We start from the raw sequence: 26,967 nt of genomic DNA on the forward strand, positions 1-26,967 counted from the left end.
GAAATGGGGGTGCGGTGGCAGGAGCATTGGGGGGCAGTGGTGGTGCCGCAGGATGGGGCCATCTTCTGGGCCAGAGGGGCTTCCCTCGCCCACAGGGGGCGGGACTCGTGGTGTGCCGTGCGGAAGTGTGGGAGCTGCGGGCAGACCCCGCCCTGGGCTGGCCCAGAAGCACCTGCTGCTGCCCTGAGACCCCGGAGATGAGCAGAGGCTTGGCTGAGAAAGGGCTGGGAGACAGGCCAGGGCGAGCGGCTGTCACTTCCCAGGACCCCAGGGAACCCTGAGCAGCGCCCTCTGGACACCTCACTTTCCTGGGTGGGGCAAGGGGGCGGCCACCTGGCCTCAGTCTCCCTGGCCTAGCTGTGTCCTCAGAGCCGGCTTCCCTGGGGGTCTCAGTTTGCCAGAACCCCTTGGGCCTGGTGCCTCCTCCTGTTGTCCTTGTCCCCAAGAGACGGTGTCCTAATCAGGGAAAACAGGAGTGGGTCCCATCACACCAGAGGGGCAACATGTCACAGTCGCCTCAATTGCTGGGCTCTGGGACTCTCCCTCCACCCGAAGCTGGAGGAGGCAGAGGACAGACGTCCCCAGTGGGCCAACTCACGTGGTCTGGCCTGACATGTCCTGGAGCGTCCCCTTGGACGGGGCCATGTGATTTTGTTACATCGTTTGCTTTCTAGGCAATGGTTCTCTGTGGCCAAACGTGTAGAAGAAAGCGCTGCTTCGAGCCGGGGCCTTAATGTTTATGGGGCGGGGGCGCTAGGGTCTGCAGCCCTTCCCGCGAGAGCCGGCTTTGCCCTTCCTCTGCGGTTCTCACCCTGCTTTGCGGGAAGCGCCCAGCCCCTGGCCTGGCCCTGGTTCTTTCCTAAATTCCTTGGCGAGTGCCTGGAAGCTCAGGATCAGGTGCCCCCGCCACGGAGCCCCCTCGTGGGGTCTGTGGCCGCCCGATGGGGTTCCCAGGCTGCCTTTCCTTCGGAGCTGCCTCCCAGTGCACAAAGGCCGGCGCAGGTGCGCACTGACCGGCCTGCTCTGACGAGCTGCCCCGCGGGGAGGAGCCCCGCACAGCACCCCGGGGGCCGGGCAGCACCCTGCATCTCGGGTCAGGACGGACTTGCCTGTTCTAAGCCTCATGGGAGCACCAGACGCTCTTAGGCGGTTTTAAAATAAACCCCGGTTTAGGATAAGGTGAGGCATCAGACAGCCTGAGCGCATGGCTTCCGGGTTCTCACCCTGAAGCCTGCCGAGTGGGTCTGTTCAGCCCTTTACCAGCCTACCTGTCAACATTGGCCCAGGCCCGGTGACCACAGGACCATGGTCTCAGGCCTTTCTATTGTCACTGAGCGGCCACCTGAGGCCACCTCTCCCTGACTGGCATCACTGCACCCTGTTTGCAGACCACGGCTGCCCCGCACACATCTGAGCTTCTGTTCCTTCTCTGTCCCTCGTCCTGGGAGGGAGAGTGAGGGCCCCGTGGGCTGGGCCCTTGCCCTGTCGTCCCCCCTGGCAGCCCCGTGTGGAGTTCTCTCGGAAGTCCCCAGAAACGAGGGGGCTCCAAATCACAGCGAAGGGAGGCAGCTTTGTAGTTGGATTGAAGGGAGAGCAGGTGCAGGCCAGGCCGGCCAGAAGCGGGAGCAGATGCAGGGGCCCCAAGCGCAGAGCATGGGGAGCAGAGGGGCTCGGCTCAGCTTGGCCAGGAGGGTGGCCTCACTACAGCCACCCCCGTCTACCCCAGAACCTCGCCAGCCCTCGAGCAGAGGCAGGGGTTACAGCCTTAGAGCCAGGCTGCCTGGCCGTGGCCGAAATCCTCCTTCCTTCCCGGAGGAAGCTGTTCCCAGAGCCGCCCCCTTCAGGGTCACCTCCCCAGGTGCCTGATGCTGCCTCTCTCCTTCCTCACTGTCCTTGGTGGCTGCTCTGGGCCAGACAGGCAGCATCACAGCTGCACGGGGTGGGGCCTGGGCCATGCTCTGTCTGTATTTGCCAGCGAGCACGTGTGGAGCACCTGCTGTGTACCTGACCCTGTGCTTGTCCCCAGGGACACTATTATGCCCGTGGGGAGTGCACGGGTAGATGAAACGAGCAGTTGCTGTGGAGTGTTCTGGATGCTGGGGTGGGGTAGGGGGCTTGGAGCAGGACCCTCTGGAGTGGACAAGAGCTGGTAGCATGGGGGAGAGGCTCCCTGGGTTCTGGAGCAGAGCTCCGGGAGTCCGGATGGGAGCCTGGCAGGTGGTGGACTGCGGGCAGGCAGCATGTGCAAAGGGCCAGAGGCAGGAAGACCTCTGGCTGAAGGGAGAAGGGTGACCCGTAGACACTTGGTTGGCGGTAAAGCCAACACTCCTGGAATGACAGCCTTCTAGGGTCACGTCTGTGATGTGGGTTGGTGGGATCCCCTGAGGACAGAGGGGGATCTGGGAGTGTAGCCTCTCTGCCACTCTGTCCCCCTCGCCCTACGTCCAGCCCCTTCCCACCAGGTTGAGAAGACGCCCTGCTCTGAGCTCTCCCAGGAGCAACACATCCTCTGAGGTGGTCTCTCTGGCCCGTCACAGGTCAGAGGCACAACCCAAGCCAGCCGGGCCCTCTGCCTTGTGACCGCTGGGCAGGTGCCTGAGGCAGAGGCGGTGAACTGAGGTCTGAGAGAAGGCTATGTGGGGGCCTGGAGGTTCAGGAGGAGGCCAGTCCGGCCCAGGTAGAGGGTGTCCACGGCCAGTTCGGGTACCAGCCCTGGACCCTGGCCCCAAGCTCCCCCATTTCCCTGGCACCCCGGACCTGGTCCTCCCTCCCGGGGGAAAGTGAGTCTCCACGTGGTTCTGACTGTGACAGACTAGTTTCACTCCTGACGCTTTATCTGAAAACAGTTGGAGTTGGTTTACACGAATAAGGAAACTAACAGTCTCCAGGTTCTGCGCCCGGGTGACTGGCCCCATCAGGGCGGACCTGCTTACCTGGGCCTGCCTGCAAGGCCTGCTTCACCTCCCGGTCTCGGCTGCTGGCCCGGCCTGGCCTCAGCTCCAGCCTCTGCAGTTGCCCCCACTCCGAGTGGGCCGCCCTCTCCCGAAGCTGCATCCCAGGCTGAACTGCCCAGAACCCAGAGCCCGGGCCTTGCTCCTGCTCCACCCCTGCGACCCACTCCCCGACCTGCCTCACATTCCCCCTCCTGCAATGGGGCCAGCTCTGTGCCTCCCTCCCCTCTTCCACTCCCCTCCCCTTTTCCCCTCTCTCTTCCCCTTCCCCCTTCCCTTCCCCCTCCCTTCCCCTTTTCCCCCCTCCCTCTCCCCCTCTCTTCCCCCTCCCCTCCCCTTTCCCCTCTCCCTCTCCCCCTCCCCTCCCCTCTTCTCTATCCCCTCCACTTTCCTCCCCTTTTCCCCCTCTCCCTCCCCTCCCTTTTTCCTCCTCCCTCTCCCCTCTCCTCTCCCCCTCCCCTCCCCTTTCCCCTTCCCCTCCTCCCCACCCTCCCCCCCTCAGCTATAGGCAGCCCCATCCCTTCCCCTCTCTCATTTACCACCCCTCCCACCCACATTCCATCCTGTGGTCCTACCACCAGAAGCCCCTGCCCTGGGAGGCTCTGGCCTCCCTTCCTTTGGTCCCTTTGCCTACCTGCTTCCCCACCAGTGACAGCCCCCTACCCAGCCCCTTCCCAGTCCCCACACAACCTGCCTCACCTGCAGCCCTTCCTCATATAGTATTCACTGCCTCCGGCAAGGTTACATATTTACCCTTAGATCGCTTATTTTTAAAATACGTTATTTAGATATAATGCACATACCACACAGTTCATCCACTTTAAGTGTACAATTCAATGGTTTTTAGTAAATGTACAGAATCGGGCAACCATCACCATTAATTCCAGAACATATTCATCACCCCAAACAGATACATACCCCTTCCCCCTAGCTGTCCCCTCCACCCCCTACGCCCCACCCCCCCTCCAGCCCCAGGAAACCACAGATCTGCTCCCGTGTCTGTAGATTTGCCCATCTGGGGTATCTCATGTAAATGGGGTCTGTGCCTCCCCACCAGCCTGGCAGCTGTACGTGAGGAGTGCTCACTGCCTTTCCACTCAGAGCCCCTAGTGCTTGGCATGGGGCAGTAGAACTTTCTCCGAATTTTGTTGCATTGACCCGATAGGGCACAATATGCGTTTACAACGATTTTTACTGAAGGTTATTTTTAATCGTGAAAATTCGAGTGCGTGGGTATGTAGAATTAAGGGATTGTTTAAAAACTATACTCCAGGGGCGCCTGGGTGGCACAGTCGGTTAGGCGTCCGACTTCAGCCAGGTCACGATCTCGCGGTCCGTGAGTTCGAGCCCCGCGTCAGGCTCTGGGCTGATGGCTCGGAGCCTGGAGCCTGTTTCCGATTCTGTGTCTCCCTCTCTCTCTGCCCCTCCCCCGTTCATGCTCTGTCTCTCTCTGTCCCAAAAATAAATAAACGTTGAAAAAAAAAATTAAAAAAAAAAACAAAACTATACTCCAGCCACTTAAGTAACATTAGTGAAAAATCCCAAAAGCCATGGAAAAACATCCCCAGTGTGCTGAGTACAAAAAAATTGTACCAAATAGTATGTCTCTCCTTAACAAAATTTCTTAGCATGATAGGTATAACTTTTGTTAGCAGAAATCAAAGCAATAAATGTTAATTTTTTTATCGTGGTAAAATATGCATAATATAAGATTTACCACTTAAATCTTTGTTTTAATGTTTATTTATTTATTTTAAGAAAGAGAGAGCACATACACACGTGCACAAGCCGGGGAGGGGCAGAGAGAAAGAGGATCCCAAGCAGGCTTCCTACCATCAACACAGAGCCCAACACAGGGCTCGAACCCACAAACCACGAGATGGTGACCTGAGCCAAAATCAAGAGTCAGACACCTAACCGACTGAGCCCCGCAGGTGCCCCCACTTTAACCCTCAGTGGCATTAAGTACATTCACACTGTCTTGCCACTGTCCTCTCCTTCTCCTCATCTGAGACTGTTTCCATTAAACACTAGCTCCCCAGCCCCTCCCCCAGCCCCTGGTAACCTCTATTCTACTTTCTTCCTCTGTGAATTTGACTATTCTAAGGACTTCATATAAATAGAATCATGCAGTATTTTCCTTTTGTGTCTGGCTTATTTCACTTAGCATAATATTTTCACGGTTCATCCGTGTGGCAGGTGGGAACTTCATGCCTTTTTAAGACTGAATAATATTTCATCGCATGTAATTAAATAGTATTTTAAAGGAGAGATTTCCAGTAACATCCAAAAGAGAAAAATACCCAGGAATAAATTTAGCCAAGGAAGTGGAAAACATGTACACTGAAAGCTACAAAACACAATTTTTTGTGAAAAAAATTAAAGACCTAATTAGATGAAAAGATAGCCCATGTTCATGGACTGAGCACTTGCTACAGTTAAGATGGTGGTGCTCCCCAAAGTTGTATATAGATTCAATACATTTCCTATAAAGACGACATTGGCCTTTTTTTTTTTTAGTGGACATAGAAAAGAACCTCAAATTCATATGGAACCACAATGGCTCGTGAATAGTCCAAACAATATTGAAAAAGAAAAACAAAGTTGGAGAGTTCATATGTCTTGACTTCAGAACTTACTACAAAGTCATATTAATCACAAGTGTGGTACTGTCATAAGGATAGACCAATGGAATAAAACCAAGATAACAAAATAACCCAAATATCTATAGCCAACTGGTTTTTGACAAAGGTGCCAAGACCATTCAGTGAGGAAGGAATTTGTTAGTATCTTCAACAAATGATGCTGGGATAACTGGATAGCCACACACATAAGAACAAAGTTGGACCCTGTGATGATTAATTTTGTGTGTCAACTTGCCTAGGCCACAGTACCCAGATATTTGGTCAAATGCCAGTTTGGATGTTGCTGGAAGGTATTTTTAAGATGAGATTAACAAATCAGTGGATCCAGAGTAATGGGGTTTACCCTTCATGATGTGGGTGGGCCTCATCCAGTCAGTTGAGGGCCTTAAGAGAAAACAGACCTAGTTCCCCAAGTGAGAGGGAATTCTCCCTCCAGACTGTGTTCAGATTCAAACCTCAGTATCAACTCTTCCCTGAGTCTCTGGGTCTCTAGCCTGCGCATTCACTCTGCAGATTTTGGATGTGGCCACCATCCACAATTGTGTGAACCAGTTACTTAAAATAACTCTCTCAAAAAAAAAAAAAAAAAAAAGCCAACTAACCAAACTCTCCCTCCGTACACACACACACACACACACACACACACACACACACACACACACCCTACTGGGTCTGTTTCTCTGCAGAACTCTAATACAGGAGGTAAATCTTCATATGTCCAGGTTTGGCCAATCTTAGATTTGACATGAAAAGAAGTGGCAAATGAAAAAAGTAGTAAGTTGATCTCCATCAAAGCTAAAATCTTTTGTGCATCAAAGGACATTATGAAGACAGGTAAAGGTGGCCTAAGGAAAGAGCCCAGCTTTCCTCTTATGCTGGGTGTCCTCCCCTGCTCACTGACTCAGCCCCTCGAAGTGCTCAGCGGGCCCCTCCCCTCCACCTCTGCCAGGCTCAGCTGTGGGGGCTGCCCTGCCCCTAGGTGGTGGCGCAGCATGGGCCTGCGTGGACTGTGATGGCACAGCACCTGGAGCCCTCCTACGTAACGAGTTCATTTCTGAGGCTCCAGACCAACCGCGGTCAGCCCTGGGCCTGGTTCTCACGGACTGATGGGGCAGCCAGTGTCCTCCCTGGAACCCAGGAGGGGAGTCAGAGTCCCTCCTGGCCCCTTTCACTGCTTTCTGAAAGACCAGGTGGCCAGGAAGCCTGGACGGGGATTCACCAAACCCACCCCTTTCTGCCCCTTTCCTGCCTTTGTGCTGAGATCACCGATTCACCCATGAAGTCAAGGTTCTGTGTGGGGAAGATGTCCCCTGAACACTGTCAGCTCGTGTTAAGACCTATAGAACATACCGGAAGGAACAGGAGCCTAGATGGGGCATCCTCTGCCACCCGCCCTCACACTTCTGGCAGCCCTGACCCTCCTGCTGCCCTAGGGAGAGGCACAGCCCATGTTTTCCTGTGACTTTCGAATCTTTCTTTTTGCACAGGAGTCTAACCTTTCTAAGGGAAGAATAGTCCATTCAGTTTCATCAGTCTTTCTCACCGAATTGGAAGCGTTCCTGAGCTAATGAGGACCTTGTGTTGGGTGCTGATGACCCGACCCTGATGCAGCGATGAGATTCTGTTCATTTGCAGAAACATGCAGACAGTTCTCTGTTTATGCAGACAAATCCTCCCTCACCTGTGCTCTGACAAGGAAGCAAGGAGCAGCTGCTGGGGTTGTGGGTGCTCGCTCCCTGGGCACCCGCCATGTGCCAAGGCCTGAGCTGGCTGGTCCCGGGAGCCCCGAGAGGAGGCACCGAGAGGAGGGTCCTCCAGAGATGGGTCTGCCCTTGGACAAGGGCAATAGGGCACGCTGGGAGCTGGGCAGGGCCGTGCAGCCTATGACGAGATGGGTGTGGTGCCGCCTGTGGAAAGGGGGCTACCTGGAGGGGCATCTGTGCAGAGTCAGATGGCAAACGGGCTGCTGGTGGTGGGGAGAGAGGGTCCGTCCTGCCTGAGGGTGACAGGAGGCTGTCTCTGGTCTTGGCAGGCAATGGAGCGTGAATCAGACCTCGAAGGGAAAGGTGGGCTTGGGGACAGCGTGGGTGTAGTTGGGGGAACCACGAAGCACACAGATCACTGTGGGGGGAGGGGGCTCACAGGGTTCGGGTCGGGCAGGGCAGGTAGTGGCCAGGATTGGATTGTCCCAGCGGGTGTGGGTCCGGGAGGCCGGACAGCTGTGGTCAGTGAGTTGGAAAGACTCAGGGCGCTCCTGCACTTCAGAGTATGGATGGGGGAGAGTGAGGTCAGGGTCTGGGAGACCCGTGGGAGGCTGGGTGGGCAGCCTGGATGCCACAGTTGTGAGATGTCTCACCCCCTTTGTGCCAAGGGTCCTTGAGATGCGCATCCTGCCCCCCAGGGACCCCTGACAGGCCCCCCCTGAGGCTCAGGGGTCTGCTTGCTCTGGCCAGGGCTGTGGGTGGATGGTTTATCTGTGATTCTCATGACCCTTGCATTTGTGCTCAATATAAACACAAATCCAATGTTTCCATTTTCAAGGAGGTAGTTTTAGTAACACATCTTGACGCTGATTTGTCTGATTGCAGCAGTGATGTGAACAGATATGTTTCTATGATTCTTTTATGATCCCTCAAGTGAACCTCAGCTAATCAGTTTCCGAAGATGATAAAGTCTGAGTAATCTTCATTGCTTTTCTTCTAAACTTATTTAAGATTCAGTCACAAGAGAAACGTGTGGTCTCAGAGCCCCTGGCTGTGGTCTGGGCTCACCCAGGGGGCTGACTGAGGGGGCTGCAGGGCCTCACGCCATGCTGGCTTTTGTCTTGAATGCAGTGGCCTCGTGGTCTACGCGGACGGACCCCTGAACTTGGACCGCAAGGCAGAAGACATGTCTGAGCTGTTCCGGCCCTTCCACACGTTGCTGCGGAAAATAAGGTGGAGGGGGGGAGGTGCTTCGGGAGGGTGGGGGAGGGGCAGTGGGGGAGGGGGGTCCATGGTTGCCCCTGAGCCCTCCTTTCCTCGGGGATGGAAGTCCTCTTCTGCGAAGTCAGAGGTGCCAGAACCTTGCTCTTTGTCTTGAGTTATTGGTTTATAATGTTTGCAGTCCCCTCGCAAAACCCCATACCTTTCTCTACCCACACAACCAGGCTCTTTGTTCCTGGCCAGTAACACTACGACCTTTGGTAAAAAATGCCAATAACATGACAGCAGCCGCCCTGGCTCGGGGCTCTGGCACTGGGCCTTGAGAGATGGAGAGCCCGGGGAAACTGAGGTGGTGCGGGTGCCCCCAGGGCCACTCAACCTGCAGGGGAGGGCTGTCCCCCAGGCCAGCCTCCAGGCTGAAGCTCGGGCCCAGGTGGAGAATGGTATTTGTCCGAGGGCTCTCATTTGTTTCTTCCACAGTGTAGGGGTGAAGGGCCCAGCTCGCTCGAGCACCCCGTGCCCCTCCCCTGCTGTGGCTTATCTGGCTCCCCCAGTGGTCCCAGGCAACAGGCCCAGGTGGTGTTGGTGCCCTTGGCCCCATGCGTGCTGTCCTGTGGGCTTGGTGGCACTTGGGGTGGGTGACTGCTCTCTGCTGTAAGGGGCTCCCCTTAGCCTTCAGCAGCAACAAGCCTCAAGCCAGCCCCCTCCATCTTGGGAGACCCCCCCAAACCCAAACTTCAGATGGGTGGGGAGCCCTACCTGGGGTGGCCCCTCTGAGCTGAAGCACCCAGCTATGGCCTCCTTGAGGGATGGCAGTGAGCATGTGTCCTCTGATCACCTCCCTAGCCCTGCGGTCTTGGACTCTGAGGTCTTTCTTACTGGGGTCTTATGGCTCCAGTCCCTGGAGGCCCCCTTCCGTGCCTTTGGTGGAGCTGATGACCCTATGGGCTCCTGCAGCAGCCTTCCTGGGTCTGGCAGGACTGTTTAGCCCAGGGCGGCCTGGGGCTGGCTTTCCTTTGCTGGTGCCAAGCTTCCCTTTCCCCCATGAGGAGCCAAAAATGCCGTGAATCTGGACGGTGGAGAATGACCCAGCAGGATGGTCCTCGGAGAGTCATTGGCCCTGGGGGTGGGTGAAGCACAGCCTGTGATGGGGTGCTTGGTCCAGGCTGTAGCTCATCTGATAGATGGCCTGCTGTTGCTTCCCTTGTGCCCAGCCCAGTCTTGAGCACTCTGGGCAGAATGTGACCCTGGCCCAGGGCACGGCTGCTGCCCTCCCTGGCTGTCTGACTGGGAGAAGAGACAAAGAAGGAGGCGAGGTGGTGGATGATGCTGAGGCTGGGAAGGAAAGAGTAGAGTGCTTAGATCAGACTGGGGGTCTTATGGAGGAAGGGCCAGTGCATGGAGATGGGGGTGGGGGGGAGGCACCGGGTATGGGCATGTCCAGAGCATCAGAGACATGTGCAACATGCTCAAAATTCTAATGCACATAATTGGAACCAGAAGGAAGGAACAGGGGAGCCTGGCTGGCTCAGTCAGGGGAGCACATGACTCTTCATCTCAGGGTCGTAAGTTGAAGCTCCACATTGGGTATAGAGATTACTTTAAAAATAAAATCTAAACAAAACAAAACAAAACAAAACAAGAAGGAAAGAATAGAGCAAAATGAGCAGAAACAATATTCAAAGAAAAAAATGGCCAAGAATTTCCCCAAACTGAAGAGAAATCTCTGCCCACACACTTAGGAGGCTCAAGAAAACTACAAGGAAGATAAATACAAAACATACTTAGGTGTATCATAGTAAAATTGCTGAAAACAAAGAAGAAATCTTAATCACAGCCAGAGAAAAAGCACATATTTCTTGGAAAAGAATGTAAGATTGACACCTGTCTCCTAAGAAACAAACAAACAATGGGAACCTGAAGGCAATGAAATGATACGTATTAAAAGTGCTGAAAGAAACTAGCTGCCAACCAGGATTTTATACCCAGCAGAAGTATCCTTCCACAATGAAGGTGAAATGGTGTTATTCAAAAGCAGAGTGCTGCAGAAATGTATCAGCAGCCTGTCCACAGAGAAATGCTAATTGGAGTTCTTTAGGCAAAGGAGAAGTTTCAGGTGGAAATGTGGAAATGCAAGAGAGATTGAAGAACTTTCTGTGAATTAATATAAATAAATGTGGATATACAAAAAACTCATTGTAATGTCTTGTGGAGTTCAAACTATACATAGCATTGTCAACATTTGAAAAATCAGCATTTTGCTACATTAATTTGTAAAATTTCAAAAGTTACAGAATAAGAATTTGAGAAAGTCAGTACGTATTTTATGATGAAAACATTTCTTAGCAAATTAGGAATAAATGGGGATTTCCTTAGTCTGATACAAGAGAGAGATATGCATACACACCATATGAAGTTGAATCCTTATGTAACACCATATACAAAAGTGAACTCAAAATGGATCCAGGACATAAATGCAAGGCCTGAAACAATAAAACTCTTAGAAGACCACACTGGACAAATGCTCTACCACATTGCATTTGGAAATGATTTCTTGGATAGGATACGAAGACATAGGCAACAAAGAAAAAATAAACAAATTGGACTTGAAAAGTTTAAAAATTTGTGCATCGAGGGGCGCCTGGGTGGCGCAGTCGGTTAAGCGTCCGACTTCAGCCAGGTCACGATCTCGCGGCCCGTGAGTTCGAGCCCCGCGTCAGGCTCTGGGTTGATGGCTTGGAGCCTGGAGCCTGTTTCCCATTCTGTGTCTCCCTCTCTCTGCCCCTCCCCCATTCATGCTCTGTCTCTCTCTGTCCCAAAAATAAACGTTGAAAAAAAAATTTATAAAACAAAAAAAAATTTGTGCATCGAAAGATGCTGTCAACAGAATAAAGAGGCAACCCACAGGCTGGAGAAAATATTCTCCTATTTTGTATCTGGGATATAAAGGGATCAATACACAGAATATATAGAGAACTCCTAAAACCCACCAACAAAAACCAAACAACCCAATTCAAAAGGGCAAGGGATTTAATTAAACATTTCTCCAAAGAAGATTTATGAATGGTCAACAAGCACATGAATAGATGCTCGACATCATTGTCAGAGCACGTGCAAATCAAAACCACAACGAGATCCTACCCATTAGGCTGGCTACCCTCAAAACAAACAAATAACAACAACAAAACAAAATAACCGTGTGGATGAGGATGCGGAGAAATTAGAACCCTGTATGCTATTGGTGGGAGTGTAACATGCTGCAGGTGCTGTGCAAAACGGTGTGGAGGTTCCTCAAAAAATGAAAAATAGGGGCGCCTGGACGGCGCAGTCGGTTAAGCGTCCGACTTCAGCCAGGTCACGATCTCACGATCTCGCGGTCCGTGAGTTCGAGCCCCGCATCGGGCTCTGGGCTGATGGTTCGGAGCCTGGAGCCTGTTTCCGATTCTGTGTCTCCCTCTCTCTCTGCCCCTCCCCCGTTCATGCTCTGTCTCTCTCTGTCCCAAAAAAATAAATAAACGTTAAAAAAAAAATTAAAAAAAAAAAAAATGAAAAATAGAATTATCACCTGATCCAGCAATTCCACATCTGGTATATACCCAAGAGAATTGAAAGTAGTGTCTCAAAGACATACTTATACACCTGTGTTCCCAGAGGCGTTATTCACAATAGCTAAGAAGTGGAAGCAACCTAGGTGTCCATTGATGGATGAGTGGATAAGCGAAATGTAATCCAGCCACACAATGGAATATCATTCAGCCTTAAAAGGAAGGAAATCCTGACGTCTGCCACCACACAGATGAACCTTGAAGGCGTGCTTGGCGAAGTAAGCCAGTAACAAAAAGATAGACCGTGTATGATTCCAATTATATGAGGGGCCTGAACTAGTCAGAATCAGAGGGATGGAGAGTAGGATGGTGAGAGCCAGGGAGGAGAGCGTGTGGTTAGTGTTTCATGGGGACAGAGTTTCAGTTTTACAAGATGAGTGAGTTCTAGGGGTGGATGGTAGTGATGTTTGCACTATGATGTGAATGTATTCGATGCCACTGAATTGCCACTTAAAAATGGTTATGATGGTAAATGTCATGTCATATGTATTTGATCACAATAAAAATTTAAATATCACCTACAATAACATCACTGAATATCAGCTAGTTAGGCGTAAGTCTGAAGGTGTCTAAGTCTTCCATTGAAAGTTAATGAAATGTTACATAAAATGGTAAAGATGTAAATAGAGAGCTAGCCATGTTCAAGGAGTGGAAAGCTTAACATTGAGAAAATATCCCGTTATTCTCAGATGAATTCAGTGCAAGTCTCCATCAAAATCTCCGGAGGTGTTTGTCTCTTCTTTTTTGGCAGAAAATTGACAAACTAATTCTAAAATTCAGGTAGAAATGCAGTGTGCCCAGAATAGCTAAAAGGAAGAAGATGCCTGGAGAAAAAGAACATTATTTATCTATCCTACTCCTGCTGGGCTTTGGGTTGTTTCCACAAGTAATGCTGGTGTGACCATGCTTGTGAATGTGTGTGCATTTCTGCTGAGTGTGCTTCGTAAAAAAGGACACTCCCTGGCATGGCGCTCTAGTGAAGCTCACGGAGGTGCAGACCCAGGAGCGGCTTCTGGCCCCATCAACAGAATGGAGCCTAGAAACAGACCAACACAGACAGGTTTCCCGGATTTATGACAGAGGAGACGTTGCCGAACAGTGGGGAATGCTTGCTTTTTTCTAGTACATGGGCTGACTCAGCAGATATCCATATGAGGAAAAACGTGTCTGGATCCTTACCACAACCATCTACAAGAATCAACTCCGGATAGATGGGAGATACACACGTGGAAAGGAAAGCAGTGAAGATCGCAGAGGAAAAGAGCAGGAACATCTTTGTGACCTTGGAGTAGGCGGATTTCTTAAACAGGACAGAAAAGCACTAAACATAAAGGAGAAAGTGATTTAGTGAACTTTATTGAAATTAAAAACTGTAGTTCACCAGGAGGTACCATTAAGAGTGAAAAGGAAGGCCCCAGAGTTGGAGAATATATCCAACAAAGAACTCAAATCCAAAACAAGTAAAGAACTCCTGTCAATCAGTAAGAACGAGACCGCGAAGCCAAGTAAAAATGGGCAGAAGGCCTGAAAGCATTCACAGCATTCGTATCTAAGGGCTGACAAGCATGTACCCCGGTGTTTCCTTCATTCGTCAGCAGACTGAGCACTTTAAAGTGAAAAATTGCCGGGAGTGCATGGCAGTGCTGGGGAGCAGGCCAGAGAGCGGCATGGGGGCTGTCCAGTGTGCACGCTCACCACCGCCCCCCCCCCCCCCGCCCCTGTCTGCACCTGCCGGGACACACACGTGCATTCCTTGGGCACGCTTCCCCGCCCCCACGGCCGTGTGCACCTTCAGGGATGCACATGTGCGTTCCCTGGGCACGCGCCCCCCCATGTGCACCTGCAGGGATGCGCACGTGCGTGCCCCAGAGAGGCTCGCCAAGAGGGTGAGTCGGGGCAGTCAGAGCCCACCAGGAGTGGAGCCCACCAGGAACAGCTCCCCGGGTGAACGGCGGTGGTTTCCAGCCTGAAAGGCTCCAGGCCACGAGACGAGACCATCGACCACACAGAACCTCACCAGGTGGGGTTGCCAGATCCAGCAAGACAAAACCAGCAGAACCCTCCACTGAATTTGAATTTCAGATAAACTGTGAGCACTTTCTTAGTGCAACAATGTCCCGTATGCTCCCCAATTGGGAATACGTACCCGAAGAAATATTCACACGTCTAGGAGTGTTTGTCGTTTATCTGAAATTCACATTTACCTTCATGTCGTCTGGAGGCTCTACTCAAATACGATATTGCTAAACGAAGCCCGCCTCTGAAGAGCGTGGGCTGCGATTCCCACTTACGTGCGGAATGAAAACAGGCGAGACCACGTCAGTCTTTAGAAGTCAGGCTGCTGGCGATGGCAGGGGGTGACTGGAAAGGCACGTGGGGACCTGGGAGCCTGGTTCGTGTTCCGTCGTTTGATCTGATGCTGTCTGCACGGGCGTGCTCAGTGCATGAGGCGCCACAGCTGTGCGGTTCTGGGAAGTACGCTTTTCTGCCTGTTTCCGTGACCGACAGGAATGTGTGACCTGGACTCAGACCTGCTGGCAGAGAGCAAGGTGCAGGCCTGCGCTAGACACGCCCCAGCGCCACTACATTAACCCCTTTCAGGTCTCCGGTTCAGTGCCCCTTCCCCCAGGAAGTCTCCCTAGACTGAGCCCAGTGCCCTGCTGTTACCCTCGAGAGAGCAGGCATTTTCCTTTGTCGTAGTTGCTGTTAATGTAACTCAGTCATCGTTCATGGAAATCTGTCTCTTACCGGCTCTTCCAGCGCAGCCCCAAGGGCAGGGACCTGCCTGGGCCTTCCTGTGTCTCCCCGGGGCCCAGCACAGAGACTGCTGTCAAGAACGTGTGCTGAATGAAAGTCTATGCATAAACCAACTTTTTTTTCACTCCTAGAAGGTTTTCTTAATGTGGTGATCACATCCCCAAGAACCAGGGCCCTCTTGTTTCCAGTGTCACTTCTAAGAAAGAAACCATCCCAGGCATCCATGCGGACAGCTGTTGTCCAGACCCGTGGCGCGGAGCGGTCCCCGCACGCCTGTGCCTCGTCCTGTAGCGGGGGAGGTGTGCACCACGCGCATTTCGTTGCAAGGCTTTGACACCTTGCTTCTCTGCTGATGCAGACGTCGAGGATGCTGTGTCCACCCCTGGCCACGGGGCTGGTGTGGCCTCTGGGAGTCTCACCCCTGGTTCTTATCTTGACCCTGTAGGGATTTGCTGCAGACCCTGACGGAGGAGGAGCTTCACACGCTGGAAAGGAACCTCTGCATTTCCCAAGACGTGGAGTTTCCCATCCGGGCAGACGCCCAGGCGCCCCCAGCCCTGGCGCCCGCCTTTCCCTCACCCCTCCCCGCCGAGGAAATGCTCTCAGCCAAGGCCAAAAGCCAGGAGGGGGAGCTGGCCTGCTCCATGCAGTATGACGACCAGGAGCTAGAGCAACTCAACCGCATGGTCCACAGGGCCGGGGACGAGATGTCGTCCCTCCTCTCCCCGCCCAGCGCCTGCCAGTCCCCCGCGCACAGGCCGGGGGCGGAGGGCAGCCCCCGCGGGGAGGCCTCCCCAGGCAGCGCAGGGCTGCGGCCGGGCGGCGACGAGGAGGAAGGAAGGGTGTTCTTCATGGATGACGTGGAAGGGGCTGCAGAGGCCCCGGGCAGCCCGGCTGGGTGGGCGGGCAGCGCCAGTGCTGGCCCCCAGGAGAGAGGACAGGGCAAGGGGCGTGGGGAGGCAGGGGCCAGCAGGCCCGCCGAGGCAGAGGAGGGGGACCTGAGCACTAACAACAACGTCCAGGACGACAAGCTGTGGGCGCTGGGCCCCAACTCCTGCAGCTGCCTGGACTCCCAGCCACACCTGGAGGGCTGGGAGGCGGGGGTGGACGCCGCGGGGACGGCGGAGATGATCGCCCACCGGACAGGGGGCATGAAGCTCTCGGCCACCGTCATCTTCAATCCCAAGTCGACCCCGGCCGTGGGCGTGGCCGGCACCGCCCCGGAAGCCTCTGGAGAGGGCGTCTCCCCGTCGGAGCCTGCGGCCGAGGGGATGGACGGTGGCTCCCACAAACTCAGTGCTGCGGCCACCAGCTGCCTCCTGAACTCCTGCGTGTGCTGCGGGGGCTGTGGGGGCGGCAGGGAGGACGCCGCTGCCCAGAGTCTGCGGGACAAGTGCGGCCCGGGAAGCGTCATCAGCGCCTCCTACATGGGCTCCGCCAAGGCCGGCGCCAAGGGCCCTGCCGAGAGACAGGAGGAGGCCCAACCTGCGCCAGAGGCGTTGCCCACGGACGCCCCGTGCCCCCTGCCCCCAGAGGACGCCCCTACTTCCAACAAGTGCCTGACACACACCCCAGGTCCTCAGCTCGATGCAGCAGACAGGTCACCTGGAGCGGGCGCCGCCGCCAGTCCGAAAAGGGAGCCTGAGGCTGGACCGCAGGAGGCAGGGCAGCCCTCGACGGCCAGGCTGGAAAGTCAGCAGGGAGAGGAGGCCGAGCAGGAGCCTCAGCGCCTGTCGGGCTCCAGGTAAGAGCCATCTCTGGCCACAGCCGGGTTCCTCTGTCTGCCTCAGGGCTCATTCCCTAAGTGCTGACCCGCTTCCCTCAGCTTCTCAGGCGTGCCAGGGGAGGTGGGAGGTGGCCGGTGTCGGACACCAACACGGCAGGCAGTTAAGCAGATGGTACGAGGCCCTCCTGGGCCTGACTGCCTCAGCCCACCCCCTTGCGTCGTCGTGGCCCCTCCTGGCCCTGGGTGAGCCGCGTTGGGGAGAACTGGGCCGTGGCCGCCTCTGAGTATGCTTTCCATCTCTCTTTGCTCACTATCCTGGCCTTGGAAGTGGAGCCCCTGGGGCTGTGGTGGGATCCTGGGGACTCCCTGGGCATATTCTCAGGCCGTGCCTCCAGGGCTCCTCCCGGGCTCCCCCATAGAGCCAGGGGACCAGGAAAGGCAGGCCCGGTGGGGGTCTGTGGGACCCTGACACCTGCACACCTCTTTTGACTCCAGGCCGCTGTCCCTTCCCTTGCTCCCCACACCCTGGACTTATCTGGAACAAAGCATATTCAGTGAGCATTGCCCCAGCGCCCCCCATGTGCCTGCTGCGTCCTCAGCATCAGAAGAGAGGTGCGGGGTTCACACATGGCCGTTGTGTCGTCAGCACCCTGGGTCCTCCCACCGGGGCCCTGCCTGCTTTGGCTGTGTCTGCCCAGTGGTGGTGGGCTTTTCCGTGTGGGGTCTGCAGTCACTCCTCACCCCTCCCCCAGCCCCAAGCAGCCACCGATTTACTTTGTGTCTCCATGGATCTGCCCCTTCTGGACAGTTCAGAGAGCCAGAGTCACACGATACGTGAGCCTGTCTCCTTTCGCTCCTCGGCGTCGTAGCAAATGCCAGTGCCGCCTTCCTTTTTGTGGCTGGGTAGTATTCTGCCGCTTTGTTGGTCGCCGTCGATGTGCATGTGCGTTGTTGATCCTTTTTGCTGCCGTGGATAGTCCTGCTCTGCAGATTCGTGAACACGTTTTTGCACCGTCAGAGGTTTTCGTTTCTCTTGGGTGTGTATGCAGGAGTAGGACCGCTGCACCATATGCTAACTCTGTGGTCAGCTTTTTGAGGTGCTGTCGACTGGTTTCCAGAGGGTCTGCAGTTCTGCGCCCGCTGGGTCGTGCGTGAGGCCCCACCTTCTGGACATCCTCGCCAGCGCTCATGATCACCTGAGACTTTTACCAACAGTGCGTTTGTCCTTAGGGAGCACACACAGCGTGGACTGCTCCCAACCCCCTCGAGACCGAGACCGTTCCTTTCCTTGAGACTGTGCCCCCGGTGTTACTCACAGCAGGTTATTTTATTTCATTCAACGTGAGATGCATAGAGATGGTCATTTGCATTTATTTCTGGAGATGTGCCCACTTTCCCTTCCAGCCGCGTGGCCCCCCGTGTGGCTGCACCAGACCCTGCTGTTACAGACGGTGCAAACATCTGTTTTTGAGGTCCAAGCCCAGCTTCCTCAGCCGTGTCCAGAGGGAATGAGTTATTGTCACAACCCGCTGGGTGGCTTTCTTCATCAGGGCCTCTGACCCTGCGGCACAGAGCTGATTGGTAAGCGGATAACTTTTTTGCAAGGATGATAGGAAATCATCAGGAATTCTTTGACAGGATACGTGAACTTTTCGGCTTTTGACCTGCCCCCCTTTCTGGGTCCAGCCAGCGGACACCCGCTCTGTCTCCTGGTTTCCTGACGTGTCCCACAGTGGACACGGCTTGTTTGCCTCACAGACAGCTTCCCAAGGCCTCACTCACCATAGCACAAACGCTGAGGCTGAGCTGAGGAAAGGGAAGAGAAGCCCCACGGTGGCCTTGAGAGACAGTCCCATCTTGCAGGGAAGCTGCAGAGGGTCTGAGGAGGGAAGAATGTGGCAGGTGGTGAGATGATCAGGACAGACCTGCGTGTGGGCCAGGACCTTGGACAGCGATGCCCCGCCCCCATGCCCCCCACAGCGGAATCCCCTGTCTTGGCCAGGACCTTGGACAGCGGTGCTCCCCCCCTTCCCCCCCCCCCCCCCCCCCCCAGCCCCTGTAGCGGGAATCCACCCGCAGTGCACACATCAGGAGCGCCTTTCGCTCATGTCACAAGCTGACCTCATGGGCGTGCTCGAACACTAATACAGAGGTGACAGAGCAGGGTACAGTTAAAATGAACAGACACAAAGGACCAGCCTCACACAGGCAGGAAGTTCACCAAAATTCATGAGGCTTCACAATGGAGACTGTGGGCCTTGCATGCAGGGGCAGGTGACTACCCCTCCCATTCTGCAGATGGACAGGCTGGAGTTTGCCTCAGCTCCAAGTGCCTGGAAGATGTGGGTGGCCTGCAGCCTCCTGCCTGTCCTGACCTGCAGGTGACCGGTGGCTGGAGGAGTGAGCGGCAGGCGTGGCACTGTGCTCATGAGCTCCCAGTCCTGAGGGGGAGTCACACAAGTGCAGCCTCACACCTCTTCGAGCCACACAGGGTTGGCCCAGGCGCACGGAGTTGTGACGGAGGGTCCGCCTGCCCCGAGGACACCTGGAGCGGATTTTCCTGCTTAAGCAGAAGACAGGTGGAAGGCAGGGCACTGGGGTCTCAGCTGGAGAAGCCCCCGCGGCAGCCCCCCAGGCCCTACATTCAGCCCGCCGCACCACGGCCCGTTCCACCAGCACTGTTGCCAGGATGGTGGGACATGGCCCTCAGCAGAATCCGGGGCAGAATGTTCCAGAATCATGGGTCCTTCAGCTTTTCTCTTTTTACTGGCTTCTTTTCTCCTACCTTTTCAGGAAAAGTTAGGAGCTTTTTAAAGGAAAAGTTAACATTTTTAAAAAGCTTGTTCCCTGTCTAGACTCACCTCACTGTTCCAGAACCTTCCATGCTGTGGAAGCCTGAATAAGTCACTTGTGTACAACATGGAAGCTCATCCTGCTTCAAGTCTGTTTTTGTCCTTTCTGCGGACATTAGACTAGAGTGTTTCCATCCTGCTGCCTTGTTTAAAAAATAACACGGGCTCTCTTTTTTCTTATTATAAACATGGCCCCGTTCATTGTAGAAACTTTGGAAACAGAAGGAAATAAAAATCATCCCAAATCCCATGGGCAGTTTTATTTTTCTCACTAAACCTTATCTTGTGATCATTGCTCTGTAAAGCTCTTGAAAAACACTATTTCTGTTGAACTTTACTGTATCCTAAGAACATACCTAATTTATTCTATGTTTTCCCACTTCCATACATTTTTTCTATGTTAAATTAGCTTTGTGGTCATGCTCCCTTACGGCTCTGCATCTGCCTCTTGGATTGTTTTTTTAATGTTTATTTATTTTGAGAGAGAGAGAGAGAGGGAGAGAGAGAATCTCAAGTGGGCTCCACACTGTCAGCACAGAGCCTGACGCAGGGCTGAAACTCACAAACCGTGAGATCATGACCTGAGCCAAAATCAGGAGTCAGAGGCTTAACCGACTGAGCCCCCCAGGCACCCCAGTTGGATTATTTCTTGAGAATCGACTGTTAGTAGAGTCAGCCCAGCAAAGGTATAAAGGCCTCACCATCACTTACATCAGCTCACCTCCCAGAAGCCAGCAATGTACTGCCTGGGGGGGGGGGGGGGGGGGGCTGCCCCCGCCCACACAGCCGCAGGCCCAGTTTTCCCACCTTGAGGAGCAGAAGTGGGACCCTCTGTGCTGTTGGAGGTGGCTTTTCTCTGGTGGTCGGTACCCCGCATACTTCTACCTGTTTCGTGGTTCTTCTGTATGTGCACAAAGTGGCCGTTCACGTGTCTTGCTTATTTTCCAATTGGGTTTTCGTGTCTTTTTTTACTGACTTGAAAACATTCCTTCTGGTGTGTCTGCTGTGGATAGATTTACCCAATGTGCTGCTCGCCCTTTGACTTTAGTTGTTGATGACGTCCATTTTGTTTTGTGTAATTAAATTTATAAAAATTCTAGAGACAACTTTTGGTCCTCACGTTTGTTGTTAGTTTGTCCTCTGGCTGATTGTGCACCTGCTACCCCCCTCACCTGCAAGGTCAGGGAGCACTGTCCTCGTCTCCTGCTCGTGTCCTGTGGTCATCCCCTCTTTCACCATCAACTCTGCACCCCAGTCTTAGAAGTCCCGTTGTTCTGTCTTCTGAGACCGTCTCTAACCATCAGAGGGAGCGTGACTGTCAGGGCCCGGGGCCATCCTGACACACAGGCAGGGCTACTCCAGTCTCTGGCTCAGGGGGACCTCAGCAACCATCGTCACTGGCCCCGCCCTGCAGGGTCGCTCTGCGTCATTCAGTTCTTTGGCCACATTTGAGTCTGGCTGGTGGTGCCCCCCGCCTCTCCATCATGCACTTAGTGGGCCTCCCTGGCTGTCATTTTGGGTAGAAAGATAAGAATCTGGAAAGCTGTCCTTTGCACGGGCTTTTGAGCTCCTGCTCTAAACAGGTGACATGTGCTCGGACCATGTGCTCCTTCTTGCAGAGGGGAGCTGCTGGCACACCTCGCCCGTGGCACCTCCTCCCCTGTTTGGGTGGCAGTATTGGAGGATGTGTTCCCCTGCACCTGTAAATTCCGTGGGTGAGTGGGTCCAGGAGAGGAGGGGGGGACCTGTGGGCTGGATGCTTGACCTTGACCTCCTCAAGCCTTGGTTTTGTCATCTGCAAAATGGGCTAACAATAGTCTCCAGCTCAGATGGCATCTGGAGGAAGAGCTGAGAGGCCACGGAACGTTGTTCCTTCATGTGAGTCCACGTCTTACTTGTCATTGTTACGTGTCTTCGTTACTCGCTGTTGTTATCTGTGTTACTCACCGCCTTGGTTCAGGATTGTTACTGACTGTTCCTATTTCCAGTCTTGACTTTACCTCCCCATCACGTCACTGGATTTCACTGTTTCTGGGTCTGATTCCCACTCTTCACTGGTGGTGTGACCACCGGGCAGGGTTATCTCGGGCACCGCGGTGGGACTCTGTCCCCTGCTGACAGCCTCTGGAGGAGGCCGGCCTCCAGCATCACCTCCTCACTGAACCTGAGTCTTGCCTGCCTGGCTCCTTTTCCAGTGAATGCCTTGCCTTCCTCTGTGCTGTGGCCCTGTCGTGGTTCCACCTGAGCTCCTCTGCCCTTTGCCAGGGTCGGGACGCGGGCTCAGAGGCATCGGGGCCCTGGGGATGCCTGTGGCTGCAGAGAGAAGGCCGGCTCCAGCTTCCCCCGAGGGCCCCACTGACCCTCTTCCCCATACAGTGGGAACTGTTTGAGATGCCTGCAGACCTCGGTCCTGCCCCAGTGCCCAGCCCAGGGGCTGCACAGGGTAAACCTCCCCCAGAGTATGTGGTGAGTGGCGAGTCCTCCATCATGTGGAAACCTTCCCCAGAGGCGTGGGACTGGCTCTTCTGATGTGCTTTGTGCACACATCACCGAATCAGTTTTCCCTCCAGCAGACGGAGTCAGGTCGGCCGTTCCAGGCCTGGGGTCAGCCCCTTGCCCTGGGTGGGGCCTCATCAGTGTCCAAGGTCTACTGCTATCTTCCGGCCTCCATGACTTGGAAGGGCGTGCTTCCCTTTCCCGTGTAATATCAATAGCCTCGGATTCTGGTGCAGGTAGTCGGGGTGTTTGGGGGTGCTCTCGGGAACCAGTCCTGAGCCAGCACCTTCAAAGGTAAGGGGACGCCAGTCAAGGCATGGGGGCAGTAAGGACTGTGCACTGCCTGGGCTGACTGGCCTCTCAGTGAGCGGAGACTTGGAGGAGATGTTTCCTGGCTGGGCCCCACCCGCCCCATTGCTGGGCTGTCTGCGGGGCTCAGCAGAACACCAGCTCTGGAACGGGGTGACAGGGTGAGCCTAGGCCTGACCCTAACCTCTCTCTGGCAGCTGTGGGACCCTGGGCAGTAGGTCCTGCCCCATGAGGCCTTGTTTCGTCCCCATCGGGACACACACATCACTGCTGGTTCTGCCAGAGCCATTCTAGGGCTGGATACTGGGTGCAGGCCTTGCTGCTACTGCCATCCGTCCCTGCGGCTGGTGTCCCCACCACTGTGCAAAGAACATGGAGGCCTCCCACCACGTCCTGTCCCTGGAAGGAAAAACAGGAATGATTGAGTGGTTTAAAAATAGAGAAGGAGTTGGAATTAATTAGACTCTCAAAAAACAGATTAGGCGTAATGACTGTCATCAAGTCAATTGTTACACGACAGGGCTGCTCTGCTGACACGGGGTGGGACAGGAGCCGAGCACTGGCATGAGGTCAGAGGGCAGGTCAGGGCTGGGTTCCCCCTGAGTCCCCTGAGCCCCTCACTGGCACCGCCATGCAACCTGCAGCATGCACAGTGACTAAGGCCCAAGCCGCTAGAACCCCTGGAGGGCGGTGGAGTGCCTGCACACAGGAGGCATTTGGGTCCTCGGGGTCCTGGGAGGGGCATGCCCTTCTCGTTGCGGAGCCTCACTGCTGTCACAGTCTGTCTTACAAACTCACAGCAGGGTGTGGAGCTGGAGAGAGCGCATCCAGCCTGGCTGTGCTCCAGGCAGTGACTGCATGGTGACCGCTGCATCAGCACCCGGGACAGCTCCGTCCTGGCCTCCACCCCCTGCTGACCCAGCATGCCCGCAAAGGTCCTCTCATTCCAGACGGCTTCTCCCTGCAGCCTGGCTGCCTCCCTGCACCCCAGACATCTCACGTTCTCCCACCCTGCCGCCCCCGCCGCCTTCACCACCGTCAGCTGCGCCCCTGGGTCCCATTCTCCTCTTCCTCGCCCTCCCCACACTGTCCACTGTCCATCGGCCAGTGCCAGGAAGAAGATAAAATCCATGTATAAGGTGGAGAGTGATGGGTGGGCTCTGGGGCAGCTCCAGCAGTCAGAGCAATCAGGGTGGGCCTCCTGGGGTGGTGACATCCTCTGAGACCTGAATGGAAGGTGGGGAGGGAGGAGATGTGTCCCAGGCAGCAGGTCCAACAAAGGCCAAGGTGCCAGAAGGACAGAGGGGACGCGGGGGGGAAGCAGAAGGAGAGGGCAGGCATGGCAAAGCCCAGCGAGGTTAGTCAGACAAGGGGAGCAGTAATGTTGGTCCAAGAGGAAGGCACAGCATTAGAGGCAGTAACACGTGAGCACAGTGTGGACGCCCAGTCTGGTATTTCTAACCGGTTTCACCAGCTTTAGTGAAAGGTAAACGGCATAGAGTAAGCCGTGCTGAGTGAGGGTGCAGCTCCTCCACACATCCCCAAACCGTGGTGTGGTCAGGCTTTGTAACTTGAGCTGTTCTGATGGCCTGAAGTGGTATCGTGATGGTGGCTTCAACCTGCATTTCCTTAAGGGCTGCTGACGTTCAGCATCTTACGCACTCGAGTGCCATCAGCCTATCTAACTGGGGGAAGCCTCTACTGTATTCAAATCTTTTGCTGTTTCTTTCAACTGGGTGGTTTCCTTACTGAGTTTTGAGAGTTCTTCATTCACTCAGGAGCCCTTTATCAGAAATATAGTTTGCAAATATTTCCTCCCAGCCCGTGGCTTATCTTCTCATTCTGAGTATCTTTTGAAGAGTAGAAGTTCTTATTTCAGTGAAGTCCTATTTATCAACTTTCTTTCTTCCCTGGATTGTAGTTTTGGTATCAGATCGAAGGATTATTTTTATAACCCAAAGTCACAGAGGTTTTTCTTCTGTTCTAGAAGTTTTATATTTTTGGTTTTTATATTTAGGTCTATGATCAATTTAGGATTAACTTAGTATACGGTGTGAGGTATGGATCAAAATTCTACTGTGTTTTGCGTAAGGAAAACCAATTACTCTAGCACCATTTGTTGAAAAAGACCATCCCTTCTCTACTGAATTGCCTTTGCACCTTCATCAAAAATCAGTCAAGTGTATATGTGTGGGTTTGTTTCTGGACTCACTAGTCTGTGTCATTGGTCTGTCTATATTAATACCAATATCACACTGTGATGTATGGGCAGCTGGCCTTCAAAAAAAAAATTTTTTTTGTTGTTTAATGTTTTATCTTGAAAAAGAGAGAGAGGGAGAGAGACAGAGCGTGAGTGGGGGAGGGGCAGAGAGAGAGGGAGACACAGAATCTGAAGCAGGGTCCAAGCTCGGAGCTGTCCGCACAGAGCCCAATGCAGGGCTCAAACTCACGGACCGCGAGATCATGACCTGAGCTGAAGCCGGACCCTTAACCGACTGAGCCAACCAGGTGCTCCTAAAATGTAGCTTAACGTCAGGTAGTGTAAATCTACAACTTCCTTCTTTTTCAAAGTTGTTTTGGTTATTCCGGGTCCTCTATGGATTTTAGGACCAGTTGTCAATTTATATGAAACAAAAACAAAAAACAATGCCTGCTAGGATTTTGACTGGAATTTTGTTGAATCTGTAGATCAACTTGGGAAGAATTAACCCCTTAATAAGATCAAGTCTTCCAGTTCATGAACATAGTATATCTCTCCATTTACTTAGGCTCTTAATTCTCTCAGCAAACTTTCATAGTTTTTATTGTAAAAGTCTTGCACATCTGTTGTCAGATCAGATTTATCCCTAAGTATTTTATATTTTTTATGATATTATATTGTTTTATGATTTCAATTTCCAATTGTTCATTGCTAATATGGGAGGTGCAATTGAGTTTTATATATTGATCTTATTTCCTACAACTTTACCAAACTCGCTTTATTCATTATAGTTTTTATGAAGATTCATCACGTTTCCTGTAGATGATGATGTCATCTGTGAAAAAAAAGCCAATTTTATATTTCCTTTTCAGTCGGATGTTGTTTACTTCTCTTTCTTGCATTTTTGCCGTGGCAAGGACCTCTAGTACAATGTTGAATAGATTTGACACAGGATATTTTTGCCGTATTCCTGATCTCAGAGGGAAAGCATTTAGTGTCTGTTGTTGGCTGCAGGATTTTCATAGGCGCCCTTTATCAGGTCCAGTAAGTTCTCTTTTATCCCCAGCTTGCTGAGAGTTTTTACCAAGAAAAGACGGATTTTCTCAAATGCTTCTTCTGTATCTTTTGGGATGATCGTATAGTATTTATTTTTTTTTAGTCTATTAATGTGATAAGTTACATTGATTGATTTTCAGATGTTAAGTGAATCTTACCTTCCTGGGATGAACTTTACTTGGCCATTAGGTATTATCCTTTTTATGTATTGTTGGTTTTGATTTGCTAAAATTTTATTAAGTATTTTGCATCTGATTGTGAGGAATGCTGGGCAATAGTTTTCTATTCTCATAATTTCCTTTTCAGAATTGGGTATCAGGGCAAAGCTGAGACCTAGGATGAGTTGGGGAGCCCTTTCACTTCTTCAGTCTTCCGGAAGAGTTTGGTAGAGCGGGTATTCTTTCTGCCTTAGATATTAGTTTGAATTAGATACTAGTTAGATGTTAGTTTGAATTCACCAGTGAAGCTGTCTGGGCCTAGCGTTTTCATGGGAAGGTTTTTTGGCTTCAATGTTTTTACTGGATGTACGTTTGCTCAGTTACCCGTTTCTTCCTGAGTGAGTGGAGGAGTTTACTTGCATTGTCCTCAGTCCCTACCCTGTCTTCTTGACATCCCCTCAGACAGGCAGATACCAAATAGCTGGGTGATGGTCCCCTGCTTGGAAGTCCCCAGGGCTCCCTACTCTCCTGGTCTCTTGGACCCTGGGCAACTGCTCCGCCACTGCCCCCTTGTACCCTCCTAGTGTCAGCTTTCCAGGTGCTCTCTGCACTCTTGTGCCTCTGGTCCTTGTTTGCTCCTTGGGTCACTGTCCCCTCCCTCTCTGCCATGACATCCCTCCCTGTTATACCAAGTCACCATGTGCCTTTGATGAAACCCATGAGAAAATTTGCCCCTGTGGCCTCACTGAGTCCCATAGCAACATTTCATTGATGTCCCTGCTTCACAGATTGGAAGCAGGAGCTCAGAGACCCTCTAATCTGTCTGACTCCAGTTTGGGAGCCCCTGCAGGACCCCTGGGCCCATCCCCAGAGCCCAGCCTTGAGTCTCATGTCTTCTCACCCATCCTGCCAGCCCCCACGCCACGTCCCTTAGGCTGGAGGGTATGACTTAGGGTGCTTGGTTGGGGGAACATCCTTGCCCTAGATCAAGTGAAAATGAGGGGCCACCAAGGGTTGGAAGGCAGCTGGCCTCAGGAGGATGCCCTGGGATTTGGAGGGGAACCTCAGGACTCACATCTGGTCTTTCACATCCTGGGTTCTTTCCCTCAAACTCCTGCCCCTGCAGCAGACCTCTTCTGGGCCGCTGGCGTTCCACTCAGTGCAGCCCTGCTTCCCAGGCAGGGTCTGTGCCCTCATCCCAGCCAGGGTGTTCGGTATGTGGGTGTTCGTGGCTTCGGTGGGGGGGGGGGCGTGCTGCAGGGCAGCTCCAGGGGAAGGGGACTGGCCT

At 53.4% G+C, this 26,967-nt stretch overlaps 1 protein-coding gene across 10 annotated transcripts in view; it reads left to right on the forward strand.

Moving 5' to 3' along the window:
• Nucleotides 1–26,967, forward strand: part of ZFYVE28 (zinc finger FYVE-type containing 28) — a 119,972-nt gene that overhangs the window by 75,755 nt on the left and 17,250 nt on the right. For 6 of the 10 annotated variants that reach the window (XM_047847251.1, XM_047847254.1, XM_047847256.1 and 3 more), the window contains 2 exons: nt 8,431–8,532; nt 15,328–16,626. In XM_047847251.1, coding sequence (XP_047703207.1) covers nt 8,431–8,532; nt 15,328–16,626 — 1,401 coding nt within the window. Of the gene's footprint in view, nt 1–8,430; nt 8,533–15,327; nt 16,627–17,103; nt 17,676–17,696; nt 19,901–26,967 lie in introns of those variants that run through there. The other 4 variants (XR_007149715.1, XM_047847259.1, XM_047847260.1 and 1 more) reach the window with 4 other exon arrangements.

This window comes from Prionailurus viverrinus, unplaced genomic scaffold (genome assembly GCF_022837055.1).
Source record: "Prionailurus viverrinus isolate Anna unplaced genomic scaffold, UM_Priviv_1.0 scaffold_45, whole genome shotgun sequence".
Lineage (NCBI taxonomy): Eukaryota > Metazoa > Chordata > Mammalia > Carnivora > Felidae > Prionailurus > Prionailurus viverrinus.